The 13,274-nt window shown below is 45.7% G+C and overlaps 1 protein-coding gene across 4 annotated transcripts in view; it reads left to right on the top strand.

Annotated features, from left to right (window-relative positions):
• Window positions 1-3,199: 3,199 nt before the first annotated feature.
• The window catches only part of Slc16a10 (solute carrier family 16 member 10), a 108,164-nt gene continuing 98,089 nt past the window's right edge, over window positions 3,200-13,274 (top strand). The window contains exon 1 of one of the 4 annotated variants that reach the window (XM_039098394.2): window positions 3,200-3,764. In XM_039098394.2, coding sequence (XP_038954322.1) covers window positions 3,425-3,764 — 340 coding nt within the window. In that variant the 5' untranslated portion in view covers window positions 3,200-3,424. 4 annotated transcript variants of the gene reach the window in all.

Genomic DNA, 13,274 nt, shown 5'->3' with positions numbered 1-13,274 from the left:
GAAGGGTTGGAGGAGTTACAGGATGAGGATCAATTGATGTAGGCTCAGTTCGCAAGCAGCAAGGCTACTTAGAAGAGCATGATGGTCCACGAGAGGAAGAACTCATTGGGGAACCATCTTCTAGAATGGAGAATGGAGAATGGAGAGTTAGTTAAATTGTCTTCTAGAGCCAGAAATGGACAGGATTGTATTTGGGGAAGGCAGCAAAGAGGTATGTGAAGGAGGGGCCTCCAAATTCTGGTTTGGACTTTGGAAGCTGAGGGAGGGATGCTGGAAGATTGGCAGGATGAGGGGACTGTGGAAAGAGATCAAGAAAGTAGAAATCAGACTTCGTTTAGTCTTGCTTCTGAAGTAAAGACATATTTTTTTTGCACAAAAATACCACATTTATTATTTGTGCAAACCAATGTTTAAGAACTCTGCTTCCTCCTTTTTCTCTTTTTCTTTGGTTCTTTTTTTTTTTTTTTTTCGGAGCTGGGGATCGAACCCAGGGCCTTGTGCTTCCTAGGTAAGCACTCTACCACTGAGCTAAATCCCCACCCCCCTTTTTCTCTTTTTCTTAATGATGAACTTTTTTTTTCCCAATGCGACCGTTGAACCTAGGGACTCACATATTCTAAGCAATACGCTATATCCCCAGCCTTTTTCCTGTTTTGTTTTGTTTTGCTTGAACCCAGGGCTTCATACAAGCAAAGCACAAACCCTACATTTCAGCCATTCTGTTGTGCACTGGTTCTGGTTTTTTTCAAGAACTTTTTGTCTCATGGTGCTGGAGATTGAACACTGGGCTTCACACACTCGGTGATGTCCAACTAAGCTGTGCCTCCAGCCTCATGCACACTTTAATTAATTAATAATTAATACATTTTAAGATAGGATCTCTCTACATAGCTCTAGCTCTTGCTGATCTGGCACTCACTATATAGACCAGGCTAATCTTGAATTCACAGGGATCTGTCTGCCTTTTCTTCCAAAGTACTGGGGTCAAAGGTTGCGCACCACCACCCTTGGCCAACTTGTTCGCTAGAAGGCTTTTAGGTAGTGTGTTTGTGCGTGTCTCTCTGGGTGAATGATATTAAACTACAGATGTTCATGAGCACTCCTAAAGAGTCATCATTATATTGCTATTCCGATCTTATGATTTGTAGAGTGCATCTCAGTAAGGTTGTTTTAGAAACTTCTCTGTAGCCACTGAAGTAGCTCAAAGCTACACGCTTGCTGGTTGATTTCAAATGGTCATTAAGACGGCGTCAAACCAGCCTGTATTTTGTGACATAGCTAGAAACTGTACATGTAGCATAATTGGAATCTCATGGCCACATATTCAGCGGTTCAGAACTTTGTATATTCAATTTAGTAATTTGTTTTTAAATTTCTTATTTAGATATTTAGTTTATTTTATTCATATATGAGTGTTTTGCCTACACATATCAGAAGGTGTTTGATCCCCTGTGTCTTAGTTTGGGTTTCATTGCTATGAAGAGATGCCTTCTTAGTTAGGGTTTTACTGTGTGAACACCCCATGACCAAGGCAACTCTTATAAGGATGACATTTAATTGAGGCTGGCTTACAGGTTTAGAGATTCAGTTCTATATCATCAAGGCAGGAACACGGCAGCATCCCGGCAGGCATGGTGCAAGAGGAACTGAGAGTTCTACATCTTCATCTGAAGCAGATCTTCATTCTGCTAGCAGAATACTGGTTTCCAGGCAGCTAGGATGAGGGTCTTATAGCTCATGCCCACAGTGACACACCTACACCAACAAGGCCACCCCTCCTAATCGTGCCATCCCTGGGCCAAGCATATGAAAACCATCACAACTCCCTACCCTGATGATAATGGACTAAACTTCTGAAACTGTAAGCCAGCCCCCATTTAAATGCTTTCTTTCTTTCTTCTTCTTTTTTAAAAAAGAGTTACCAGACACCAAGGCAAGCCTTTGAAGGATATTATGTATCCAAGATATTGTGCCATTTTAACTTAATCTCTAAAGCACCCACTTTGACCTATATTCCCAGGTCATTCCTCTGGAATACCCCTCTTTCTTTGGTTTCTTCTCTTTTTCTTTGGCTGAAATGCTCTTTGCTTGTCCTTGCCCACGAAACCTGTGGCTAATCTGGAGCTTAGCTCAAACTTATTTCCTGCAGGTACTATCCTTTTTTGGTGGTGATGGTGGTGGTGGTGGTGGGGATTATGGGGGTAGTTGGTTTCAAGACAGGGTCTCTCTGTGTAGCTTTGACTGTCTTGGAAGTCACTCTGTAGAACAGACTGGCTGGCTTAGAACTCAGAGATCCACCTGTCTCTGCCTCCTGAGTGTGGGGATAAAAGGTGTGTGCTAACACCCTCCTGGCTAATGTCCCAGTATTTGAACCCCACTGAACTCCATTTTCTGTTTCTGGACTGTTTTTACTTACTAGTTTAGGACAGAGAGAAGCAAAAATATGATAATTACAATTACTGTGTAACCCACCACACTGTCATATTTTGACTTTGTTTGGAGTGAGTAATCTGAATATCTGAGAAATTAAGAAGATACATCGGCATACCATGCCTCAGGGGCCAGAGAAATTGAATATAAGTGCTAGTTCTTTGTTCAGTGTGAGGACTACTTGTGCAGTTGAAAAGTATTGCTTTATAGCCGCCTGTCAAAAATATTTGTTAGTTGAAAAATTTAGAATCCCAGTCTGTTTTCCAAAGTGAGCATCTTCAGTGTGCCAAGTATTCAAAACGAACTGTGTATTTACGGAATTGGAGTAATTAAACAAGGCCCCTGATTCTTGAATTGCCTTTTAAGTGGGTATGTGGCATAAGGAATCTTCTATATTATAATTAGCACAAAAGGGACAACAAACATTAAATCTAGACGGTATCAATTGTGACTCTCCGTTCCGGTGAGGGTAAGGACGCAGGGCAGCCCCACCTGATCGATCACCTTCGCAGCCCACATGTAGGAGACGCTCGCCAGAACGTATTAAGCTAATGCTGAGAGGAGGTCACATTATGCCTGGACACAGACACCGGGTAGCTAATTTGGCCGCGCGCCTGAAGGCGCGCGCGCGGGGGCGATCCTTGCTCCCCTCCCATGGGGCGGAGCCTCCGCTTGCCAACGCCCAATCACCTGTGGGCTCAGGGTGTAAGGCCTCCGCTGGCCACGCCCCTAGGCGGTGCAGGAGGGCGGGAGGGGCGCTTTTAAGAGGCCGCAGCTGAGGGCCGGCTCAATCAGGCGCGAGGGGCAGCCGGTGTGTCAAGTCCTCTCACCGCCTTAGGCGGTGTCTACGGTGTGCGCCGCTCGTCGGCCGGTGGCTCCACAGTCCTCGCCTCAGCCTCCCTTCTCGGTCTGCGCGGCTGTCCCAGGCTCCGCGAGCCACCCCGGACCTTGCGCCCGCGAGCTCTCTCGGCGCCCGACGGGGCCACCTCGGGCTATGGTGCCGTCCCAGGAGGAGCCCGCCGCCGCCGAGCGGGAGACGAACGAGGCGCAGCCGCCGGGGCCCGCGCCCTCGGATGACGCTCCGCTGCCCGTCCCGGGACCGTCGGATGTCTCCGACGGGTCCGTAGAGAAAGTGGAGGTGGAGCTGACGAGGTCAACGGGCAACCAGGAGCCCCCCGAGCCCCCCGAGGGCGGCTGGGGCTGGCTGGTGATGCTGGCGGCCATGTGGTGCAATGGGTCTGTGTTTGGCATCCAGAACGCCTACGGGGTGCTCTTCGTGTCCATGCTGGAGACCTTCGGGGCCAAGGACGATGACAACATGGCCTTCAAGGCAGGTGGGACGTTGCGGCGGGCCGGGGGGAGGGGGGAATATGCTGGGTGGGAAATGGGAGTTTGGTGCGTCCTCTTGTGCTGGGAGGGTGTGAGCTGTGGGTCGACTCATCTCATTTGCAGCCTACAGCTTGGGGTTCCCCTCTGCCAGTTTCTTTTTGCATGGAACCCAAAGGCAGGGACCGTGCTTTTGGAAGTAAGTTGCAGAGTTGTTCCTGTCCGAGGCTTTGGACTCCTCCTTTCTGCAGAGTGGGCGCCAAGAATCCACAGTACTTTTACTGGTGGGAAGTAAACGGAACGTTCCAGCACCAACAACACTGCATTACCATTTTTACAGTCTGTTTTGTGACCGCCACCGTGGCGTGGTGATCGGCCTGCCATGCTGCAGAAGGATAGGTGTGTTTTGGTGGATGGGAACGCAGCCCAGCGCGGGAGATTGGCAAAGTGGGAAAGTGGATCCCAAGGTCACAGGGAGTCCCAAAGGCAGCCTATTAAAAGTGGTAATCGGTCGTCTCTCTGCACGCTCTACTATATTTAGACAGCAAAGGAGGCAGCCACGTGAGATGGTAAGAGGAAGATAAGGGGTTGGACCTTTTATGTTGACGTTTTTTCTACCTTAGGCAAAAGGTGCAGACTCTGCATTTTCGTCAAACGCTTCCTGACTGATTATGCAAAAGTTAAGTCTAGGACGGTGGGCATAATGACATTTTCCCCATTATTTCATCTCACACTGCAAGGCAGATGTTGTCAGCTCTGTTTGGGTGAGAAAATGGAAAGTCAGGGATAGGAAGTATCTTAGTGAGGAACAGAATAAAGACAGAGTGAGTCACCTGACTTGGAGATTGAGTGATTCCCATTGCTAAATCGGGCTACCACTGCCTTTTGGGAAACTTCACAAGATCAATAATTTCTGTGTTTCTTTCCCAGCTGTGTTTCTGTCTGCTCAGCCTGGCCTTGAACTCAAGATCCTCTTGGCTCAGTCGGGATTATAAGAACATTCTGCACCTTACTGGGCAATAGTCTTTTAAAATAACAGCGGGGTCTCACTATGTAGTTCTGGCTGGCCTAGAACTCAATATGTAGGCCCGGCTGTCCTCAAACTCACAGAGATCCTCTTGCTTTTACTTCCTGTGATGGGACTAAAGTCATCTACTACCATAGCACTCCCCCCCCCCCACCCTTTAGTTTCTGTTTTTCGAGTATGCTGTTTAGATTTTTGTTGTGCACATAAAGAAAAGAAACAGGATCGCAATTACGAATTGGAAGGTTAAGGCTGTGTGGAGAAAAATCACTCTCTCTTTCATTTCTTTCTTTCTTCAGTGTTAGGGTTGGAAGCCAGGGCCTTGGATATGGTGCTTGAGGGCTGCACCAGTTCCCTACCTTTAAAGTGATTTTTTTCATCATATGAATAATATTGTACTTTATGCACTCTCTCTTAGTAGACATTTAGGTTGCATTCCAAATTAAAAACAAAATACTCCAAAACTTATGCGTCTAGTATTGCTGTATACTCTCTTTCCCTGGGAGTGATGTTGTATCATATTTAATGAGGAATTTCTGTTCCTTAAGTGGCTGTTGAGGTTGCTGTGTTGGGCAGATCAAAGGGCTGGCCACAGTGTTGGTTTTAACTGCAGGACAGATATGAAGACCCAATAGCAAGTGAACGTTACTTTGCATAATTCTTGATACTTCTGTGTCTAGGTAATTTCCAACTTCAGGCAATTCCATGACATAGGCTTTCTTTGCAGATATGGGCTCACCTGAATTTCAGCTGTGAGCAAGATTTAAACCTCAGGTTTGTCTGACTTAAGGGATTAGGCCTTTAACTGCACTAGATAAGATTCGACCAATCTGATAATTTTTTGTCCCTACAATGCTTCTGGCGTTGAACGTCTGAAAGGCTAGGGATTTAGCTCCCTCAGTAGAGCAGTAATTACCTAGAGCAGCCCTTACTTACTGTGTAGCCCAGCACTCCATAATCCTACGGTGGCATGTGCCCGAAGTCCCAGTACTCTGAAGGAGAGGCAGGAGCAGGAGTTCAAGGTCATATGACCTTTCCTTTTGAAGCAAGCTTGAGGTCTCCATAGTCTATAAGAGATCCTGTCCAAAAAATTCATTTTTCTTTGCAACCGGTAAATAATGCCTGTGAGTTCAAGGACAAGCAGAAATTATTGATCTTATGTCTTGTCAAAAGATTTTGGGGCTGGGGATTTAGCTCAGTGGTAGAGCGCTTACCTAGGAAGCGCAAGGCCCTGGGTTCGGTCCCCAGCTCCGGAAAAAAAAAAAAAAAAAAGATTTTGAAATGTAGAGACCTCCACAGAGAAGTCCACTTTTTTGTTTTGTTTTGTTTTTATCTTTTTTTGAGACAGGGTTTCTCTGTGTAGCCCTGGCTGTCCTGGAACTCACTTTGTAGAACAGGCTGGTCTTGAACTCAGAGATTCACCTGCCTCTGCCTCGAGTGCTGGGAATAAAGGTATGCACCTCCATTGACCATCTGAGAAGTCAGTTTTTAAAATGGCATTTATGCAAAATTCTGGTTAGAGTGTACCATGCAAGGCAGCTCTCCCTGGCAGTGCTAAAAGGAGATTTCCTTGTGGTTCTTCTCCTTAAGAGTGTTTTGTTAGTTCATTTGTTTTTTTTTGAAAAAGATCTTACTGTATAGCCCTGGATGGTTTCTGCCTCTGCTTCCAGAATACCCACGTTAACTCCACATAATGTATGATCTATTTCAGAATTTTCAAGAAAGGGCTAGATTTGTTAGTAATAAAGGGCTAAATTTAATAGTAAATGCTGGGACTGGAAGAGGTGGCTCAGTGGTTAAGAGCACTGGCTGCTCTTCCAGAGGTCCTGAGTTCAATTCCCAGCAACCTCACAGTGGCTCACAACCATCTGTAATGTTTGAAGACAGCTACAATGTATTCATCTACATAATGTAAATAAGTAATTACATCTTAGAAAAAATAAATGCTGAGATTACTTCCACTGAGTTATAAGGGAGTTCCACAGCATTTTGGTCCCCCCACCCCCCTTGCCAGTACATCTCCCTGCTCCCTCTCTTTCTTTGGAGACAGGGTCTCACTTTGAAGTCTTGGTTAGCTTAAAATCACTATGTAGACCGGGCCGTCTTTGTCTCGACTTCTGGCATTATAAGTATGTACCACCATGTACCACCATGTTTACTGTTTGGAAGTAGTGGCAGGAGGAAACAATGCCAGCTATTCTCAGTGTAGGGCCTGCTGAAATACAAATGAGTGTTCCAGAGAAAGAATTCTCCCCTGAGACATTTGTGCGATAAAGATCCTTAATCTCGTTCTAAAAGTCTGAAAGTCCAAGGGAATTTAAGCCAGCGGTGGGAACTGGGAAAGAACTGACAGCCTGCCTTTCTGGTTATGAAGTCTCTGCGAAACTGAGGCTTTGGGATGGGGATACTAGCTGCACTCCGAATTGGTCAGTAAAGTCGATAAGGCATAGAGTAGGGCACCAACCAGCCTCCACCACGTGCCCACGTGCTGGTGACACAACCATGGCAGAGGTAGTCCAGGTAGGTTAGAAGGAGTAAGAGCCCTTGAGTTGTCCCTTTCACTTCGGTTTTACCTGTTCCAAGCTCACGCTTTTTTTGCCTGAGTGGAAGGGAGTCAGGTTCTTTGGGAAGGAAAATGCGTACCACAGTTAACTGGAGCATTGGCTTCTGCCAGAATCCATAGATTGCTTTCAACTGCTGGAGCCTGGAAAACCGTGGAACTGCTAAGTCTAGAGTTCTCTGTCTCCTCATTCTGTGTCAGGGCAGTCTTGGGGCTCATGCGAGGGTGTTCATCTTACCTGCTGTTTTCTCCTTGGGGAAAGACAAATATTCTAATGACGTGTTTGTTATCAAAAAATATCTATTAAAAGCAGGTATATTTTTAGAATTCATATTTAGGTTAGCATTAATGCTAATCTTTTGAAGAAATTACCGTCTTTTTTGAGCCAAAGACTCTACTTTTTTCAACAATTTCCCTAATATGTTCTTTTTCAAAAATATTTTTTAAAAAGATTTATTTATTTATTATGTATAAGTACACTGTGGCTGTCTTCAGACACACCAGAAGAGGGCATTGGATCCCATGACAGATGGTTGTGAGCCACCACGTGGTTGCTGGGATTTGAACTCAGGACCTCTGGAAGAGCAGTCGGTGCTCTTAACCACTGAGCCATCTCTCCAGCCTTAAAAATATTTTTGTGAATGCGTGTGTGTACGCGTGCATGTTGGTGTGTGAGGGTGTACCCATGCCACGCTCTGTCTGTGGAGGTAGGAGGACAGTGCTGGGTGCTGTTTTTTTTTTTTTTTTTTGGAGCTGGGGACTCTGAACCCAGGGCCTTGTGCTTGCTAGGCAAGCACTCTACCTCTGAGCTAAATCCCCAACCCCTCACTTTCAGCTTTTACACAGGCTCCAGTGCTCAGCCTTGAGCAGCAAATGCTTTTACTGAGCCAGGTCCACGGCCCCAAATATGCTCTTTAATGGCCTTTCTTGAAAGTGGAGGAGGTCCGTGTTTAAGACTGGGAAACACCACACAATATACTTCTCCAGACTGTTTAAAATGCAAGTTAACATGAGGGTTTTTTTTGTTGTTGTTGTTTGTTTTATTTTTTATTTTATTTTTAATTGCCTGTTAAAAAGGTGTGGGAAGAGAGGCTCTCTTTCCACAAGCTTTACTGTTACACCACTTTCCCTTTATGGTAAAAGTATATTCTTTAGACAGCTATACCAGTGAGCAGGAATTGGGTAGCATTTAGAGGTGGGAGCATGTCGTGTTACCTCATTACCCTCTCTAGCTGCTGAAGTTCAAGCCAGTGTCAAACTCCCAAGTTTTCATGTTTACCTTTATGTCGATACCTACTATAAAGCCTAGACCTTCCCTTTCACTGACTTGAACTGGCAGTGCACAGATTCCCCAGAGAAAAGCACAATTATCTGGTTAGAGTTGCATGTGATATGGAAGCCTCCAGACTGCCATCCAATGTTAATTTTCAGTCATAGGATTGATGAAGCTTGGCCAACTGTGTTGGTCAACAAGTACTCGTGAAGAAGGGTACATAGCAGAGTGAAAGGGAAACTTACAGCGACGGTCTGGCCAGATCCTTCACCATTCTTCCCTTGCAGTGTTAGGGCCCAAACAAGGTAGGTCCAAGAATTCCTCTACAGATAGCTCTTACACAGAACCTGTGCAGTATGTACTGGGGGTATTAGAGGATTATTTCTTAGCTTTAATGGCTGACTCTGAGGAAAAAGACTTTAATTATTACCCACCCGGGAACTGAGGGGGAGAGAATTCAAGTCGTAACAGTGCCTGTTATGGAGAGTGAGTGAGAGACAGGAAGGCAAGAGAGGATCTGAGAGGAACTAGTTTTTGGCTTCCTTTGGGCTAGTTTTTTAAGCCCTAGAACTACAATGTGGTTTTTCCCACCTAAATTACTGGAGATTTAGGCTGTCAAGTTTTGACTCTGGAAGCCAGAGTCAATCCTGATGCCTTTATCTTCAAGAGGTTCAGTTGGCAAGGAAAGCCGCTGCCTGAATGAAGTAAGTAGCAACTGCTTGGTTGAGATGACTTTAGTAATAGAGAGACTCAGCTCCTGCTCCTCCACACCGATTACTGTGATAGCAGCCCACGATTCCTACATAGAACAGCTAAGAAGGCTTACTCGTGCCAACAACTCATCTGAACCACTCACTAGTAAGTCAACAGAGCACAAAAGCCACTCACAGAATTGGAAAATAAAGGAGGAGTATGGGCTGGGCCTGGTAGTGTCCACCTAGAATCCTGGTGCTTTGGAGGTAGACCAGAAGGCGAGTTCAAGGTCAGCAGGGGCTATGTACTGAGTCACCACAGTAAAAGGAAGAAATGGTCCGTCATGGTTCTTTCCTTTCCTTCCATGTTAACTGCCAAGTCAGCACGACTAAAGGTATGTCAGACTTATTTCAGGAGTTCTGAGATACCGTTTAGACTAAATGGTGTTCTGCGCGTTTGTGTTTGTAACGTCAGTGCTGGAGATGAAATCCAGGGCTGTATACATACGAGGCAAAGGCTCTACCACTGCTCACGGCGTCAGCTCTGAGCTCTGATGTGATTGGCTTCATCTTTACACTTATCCTTGTTCAACCTGTACTGCAGTTTCATGAGGTCAATTCTATAGCTAGGCACTTGGCCTTCTCTGGATGCAGTGCTTCATAAACCTCGTGGCTCCACTTACTTTCTTGGGGTTAAGATGAATGTTTACAATTTCTGGACAGTTCCATTTGGGTTTAAATGCACATCGTACTCAGCTAGAGTGGATTTGCCTTTTAGCCAGCCCAGGCAGCCTTTCCCCTTCACCAGACACACCAACCCCTATGTGGACACACATCTTTCCTGGATTCTCATAGAGTACTTTGGGTTCCTTAAGTTACACATACATGGTGTGATGTTTTCCCAGAGGCCACGTGGGCTCTGACATAGTTAATGATTAATCCACGATAGGTATCATGGCATTAATGGGAGGTAGGTGAAGTTAGGCGGGTCCTATGGGGTAAGCTGGTCACTAGGGTGTGGCCTTGAAGGTGATTGTTGGCCCTCACTCCTTCCTCTATTGCTACTTCTGTTTCCTGGCTGCTGTGCCGTGAACTGCTGTGCTCTACCAGACTCTACCGTGGGTCATACCTCAATACCATGAGCCCAAAGAAATCCTCCTTCAAGTTCTTCTCAGGGGTTTGGTCACAGTGACACAAAAACCTAACTAACACACCCAGAAGTCATACATTTCTCCCCTTCCATTTGTATTTGCATCCTACTTCTTAAATTGGCCTCACCCCCTTCTCCTTCATGCCTGTGTCTTTGTTTCATGTCTTTATTACTTTGGGCCTTGTGTCGGTATATGCTCTGCCCAGGGAGTGGTGCTATTAAAAAGTGTGTCCCTATTGGGGGAGGTGTGTCACTGTGGGTGTGGGCTTAAGACCCTCCTCCTAGCTGCCTTGAAGTCAGTATTCTGCTAGCAGCCTTCAGATGAAGATGTAGAACTCAGCTCCTCCTGCACCAGGCCTGCCTGGATGTTGTCATGCTCCTACTTTGATGATAAAGGACTGAACCTCTGAACCTGTAAGCCAGCCCCAGTTAAATGTTGTCCTTTGTAAGACTTGCATTGGTCATGGTGTCTGTTCACAGTAGTAAGACCCTAAGTCCCAACTGCCAGAATCACATAGGTTGTGTAAGTTTTGCTGCTTAAATGCCATGAGTGGTATATATTATTTGCTGGAACATACCAGACATACATGATTCCTGAGGTCTGCAAATTACGGCCCTTGTCTGACCCACTACTCTTTGCTTCCCTCCCTCCCTTTCTTTCCTCCTGATACTTTTGAGGCAGAGTTTCTGTGTAGTCCTGGCTGGCTTCACAATGTAGAGCAGTCTTGTCTCAAACGCTGAGACCCACCTGCTTCTGCCTCCATGGCTGGCTCACCTATCCTTCCTTCCTTCCTTCCTTCCTTCCTTCCTTCCTTCCTTCCTTCCTTCCTTCCTTTCTTTGTTTCTTTCTTTCTTTCTTTCTTTCTCTCTCTCTCTCTTTCTTTTCTTTTCTTTTCTTTTCCACCTTTATTAAATTGGTTATTTCTTATTTACATTTCAAATGTTACTCCCTTTCCTGGTTTCCAGGCCAACATCCCCCTAGCCCTTCCCCCTTCCCTTCTATATGTGTGTTCCCCTCCCCATCCTCCCCCCATTACTGCCCTACTCCTAACAGTCCCATTCACTGGGGGTCCAGCCTTGGAAGGACCCAGGGCTTCCCCTTCCACTGGTGCCCTTACTAGGATATTCATTGCTACCTATGAGGTCAGAGTCCAGGGTCAGTCCATGTATAGTCTTTAGGTAGTGGCTTAGTCCCTGGAAGCTCTGGTTGCTTGGCATTGTTGTACATATGGGGTCTCGAACCCCTTCAAGCTCTTCCAGTTCTTTCTCTGATTCCTTCAACGGGGGTCCTATTCTCAGTTCAGTGGTTTGCTGCTGGCATTCACCTCTGTATTTGCTGTATTCTGGCTGTGTGTCTCAGGAGCGATCTACATCCGGCTCCTGTCAGCCTGCACTTCTTTGCTTCATCCATCTTATCTAGTCTTGTGGCATGGATCACATGTGGGGCAGGCTCTGAATGGAAGTTCCTTCAGTCTCTGTTCTAAACTTTGCCTCCCTATCCCCTCCTAAGTCACCTATCCTTTCTTGTTCTTGTGTTCCAGGTGTGTCACATTCATTACCTTTGTCCCACTCCGTTTATGTGTACCACTCCTCTCCTCAGTTTGGTTGTTAGTCACTGTAGAATTTCAGCGCCTTTCATTCTTTACACCACAACACTGGAACAGTTGCAAGGGTGGTCACATTTTAAGCCCTTGTGAGGATTGGGGGCCATGACATTTTAGAGATTTGAGACTAAATTAAAGTAAGTTATGAATTAAGCTTACAGTGAAGGACAGAACCCAATTTCATCATATTCTAAGTTAATCAGCGATCTGTGAGAGGAGTTAAATTAATTATTCAATTTTTCTTTTTCTTTTTTTGGAGACAAGGTCTTGCTGTGTCTGCCTCTGCCTCCCGGGTGGTGGGATTAAGGCATGGGCCACGGTGCTTGGAGCGCAGAGGCACTTCAGAGTTATACATGCTTATTTAAGTGGTAATTTGTGCAGTCCTTTGTCATAAAGAGAAGACTTCCCATGCGTTGCCTTATTTTAAATTCTCATTTATTTTGAGGCAGGATCTTGTGGTGTTGTCGGGGCTGATCTCAAACTCCTGGTCAAACGGTCCTTCTGCCTTGGTTTCTCTCATATCTGAACTTTGCACGTGTCCCTTATTTTTTTGGACTAGCCTTGTCACGTGTCAGCTTGCAAAGGCTAGGGTTGGGCAGCATGATGGAGAGCAGTGTTCACGTCTACCAAGCTGAACTTAGGAGTTTCTTCCTTCTCCTCCTCCTCTTCTTCCTCCTCCTCTTCTTCTTAAACAGGTATCCAAAGATATACCTTTAGTGAAGAAATGAATGAACATAGTTTTTTAAAAAGCACAAAAGAGTGAACAGATATTGGGAGACCCAGCAACTGTGAAGTCTCTGGGTACATGAGATTAATTTTGTCTTTCATTTTCTTTTTCTTTTTTATTGGATTTTTTATTTACATTACAAATGTTATTCCCTTTCCCAGTTTCCCAGCGATAAGCCCCCTATCCCATCCCCCTCCCCTTCTGCTATAAGGGTGTTCCCCTCCCCATCCACTCTTCCCTACCTCTCCCCCCACAACATTTCCTTACACTGGGGTGTCCAGTCTTGGCAGGACCAAGAGCTTCTCCTCCCATTGGTGCCCAACAAGGACATACTCTGCTACATATGCAGCTGGAGCCATGGGTCAGTCCATGTATAGTCTTTGGGTAGTGATTTAGTCCCTGGTAGCTCTGGTTGGTTGGTATTGTTGTTCTTATGGGGTTGCAAACCCCTTCTACTCCTTCAGTCCTTTCTCTAACTCTTCCAATGG

The sequence above is a fragment of the Rattus norvegicus genome, chromosome 20 (genome assembly GCF_036323735.1).
Source record: "Rattus norvegicus strain BN/NHsdMcwi chromosome 20, GRCr8, whole genome shotgun sequence".
Lineage (NCBI taxonomy): Eukaryota > Metazoa > Chordata > Mammalia > Rodentia > Muridae > Rattus > Rattus norvegicus.
The sequence above is the reverse complement of the archived record's forward strand: the minus strand, read 5'-3'. Positions and strand labels throughout refer to the sequence as shown.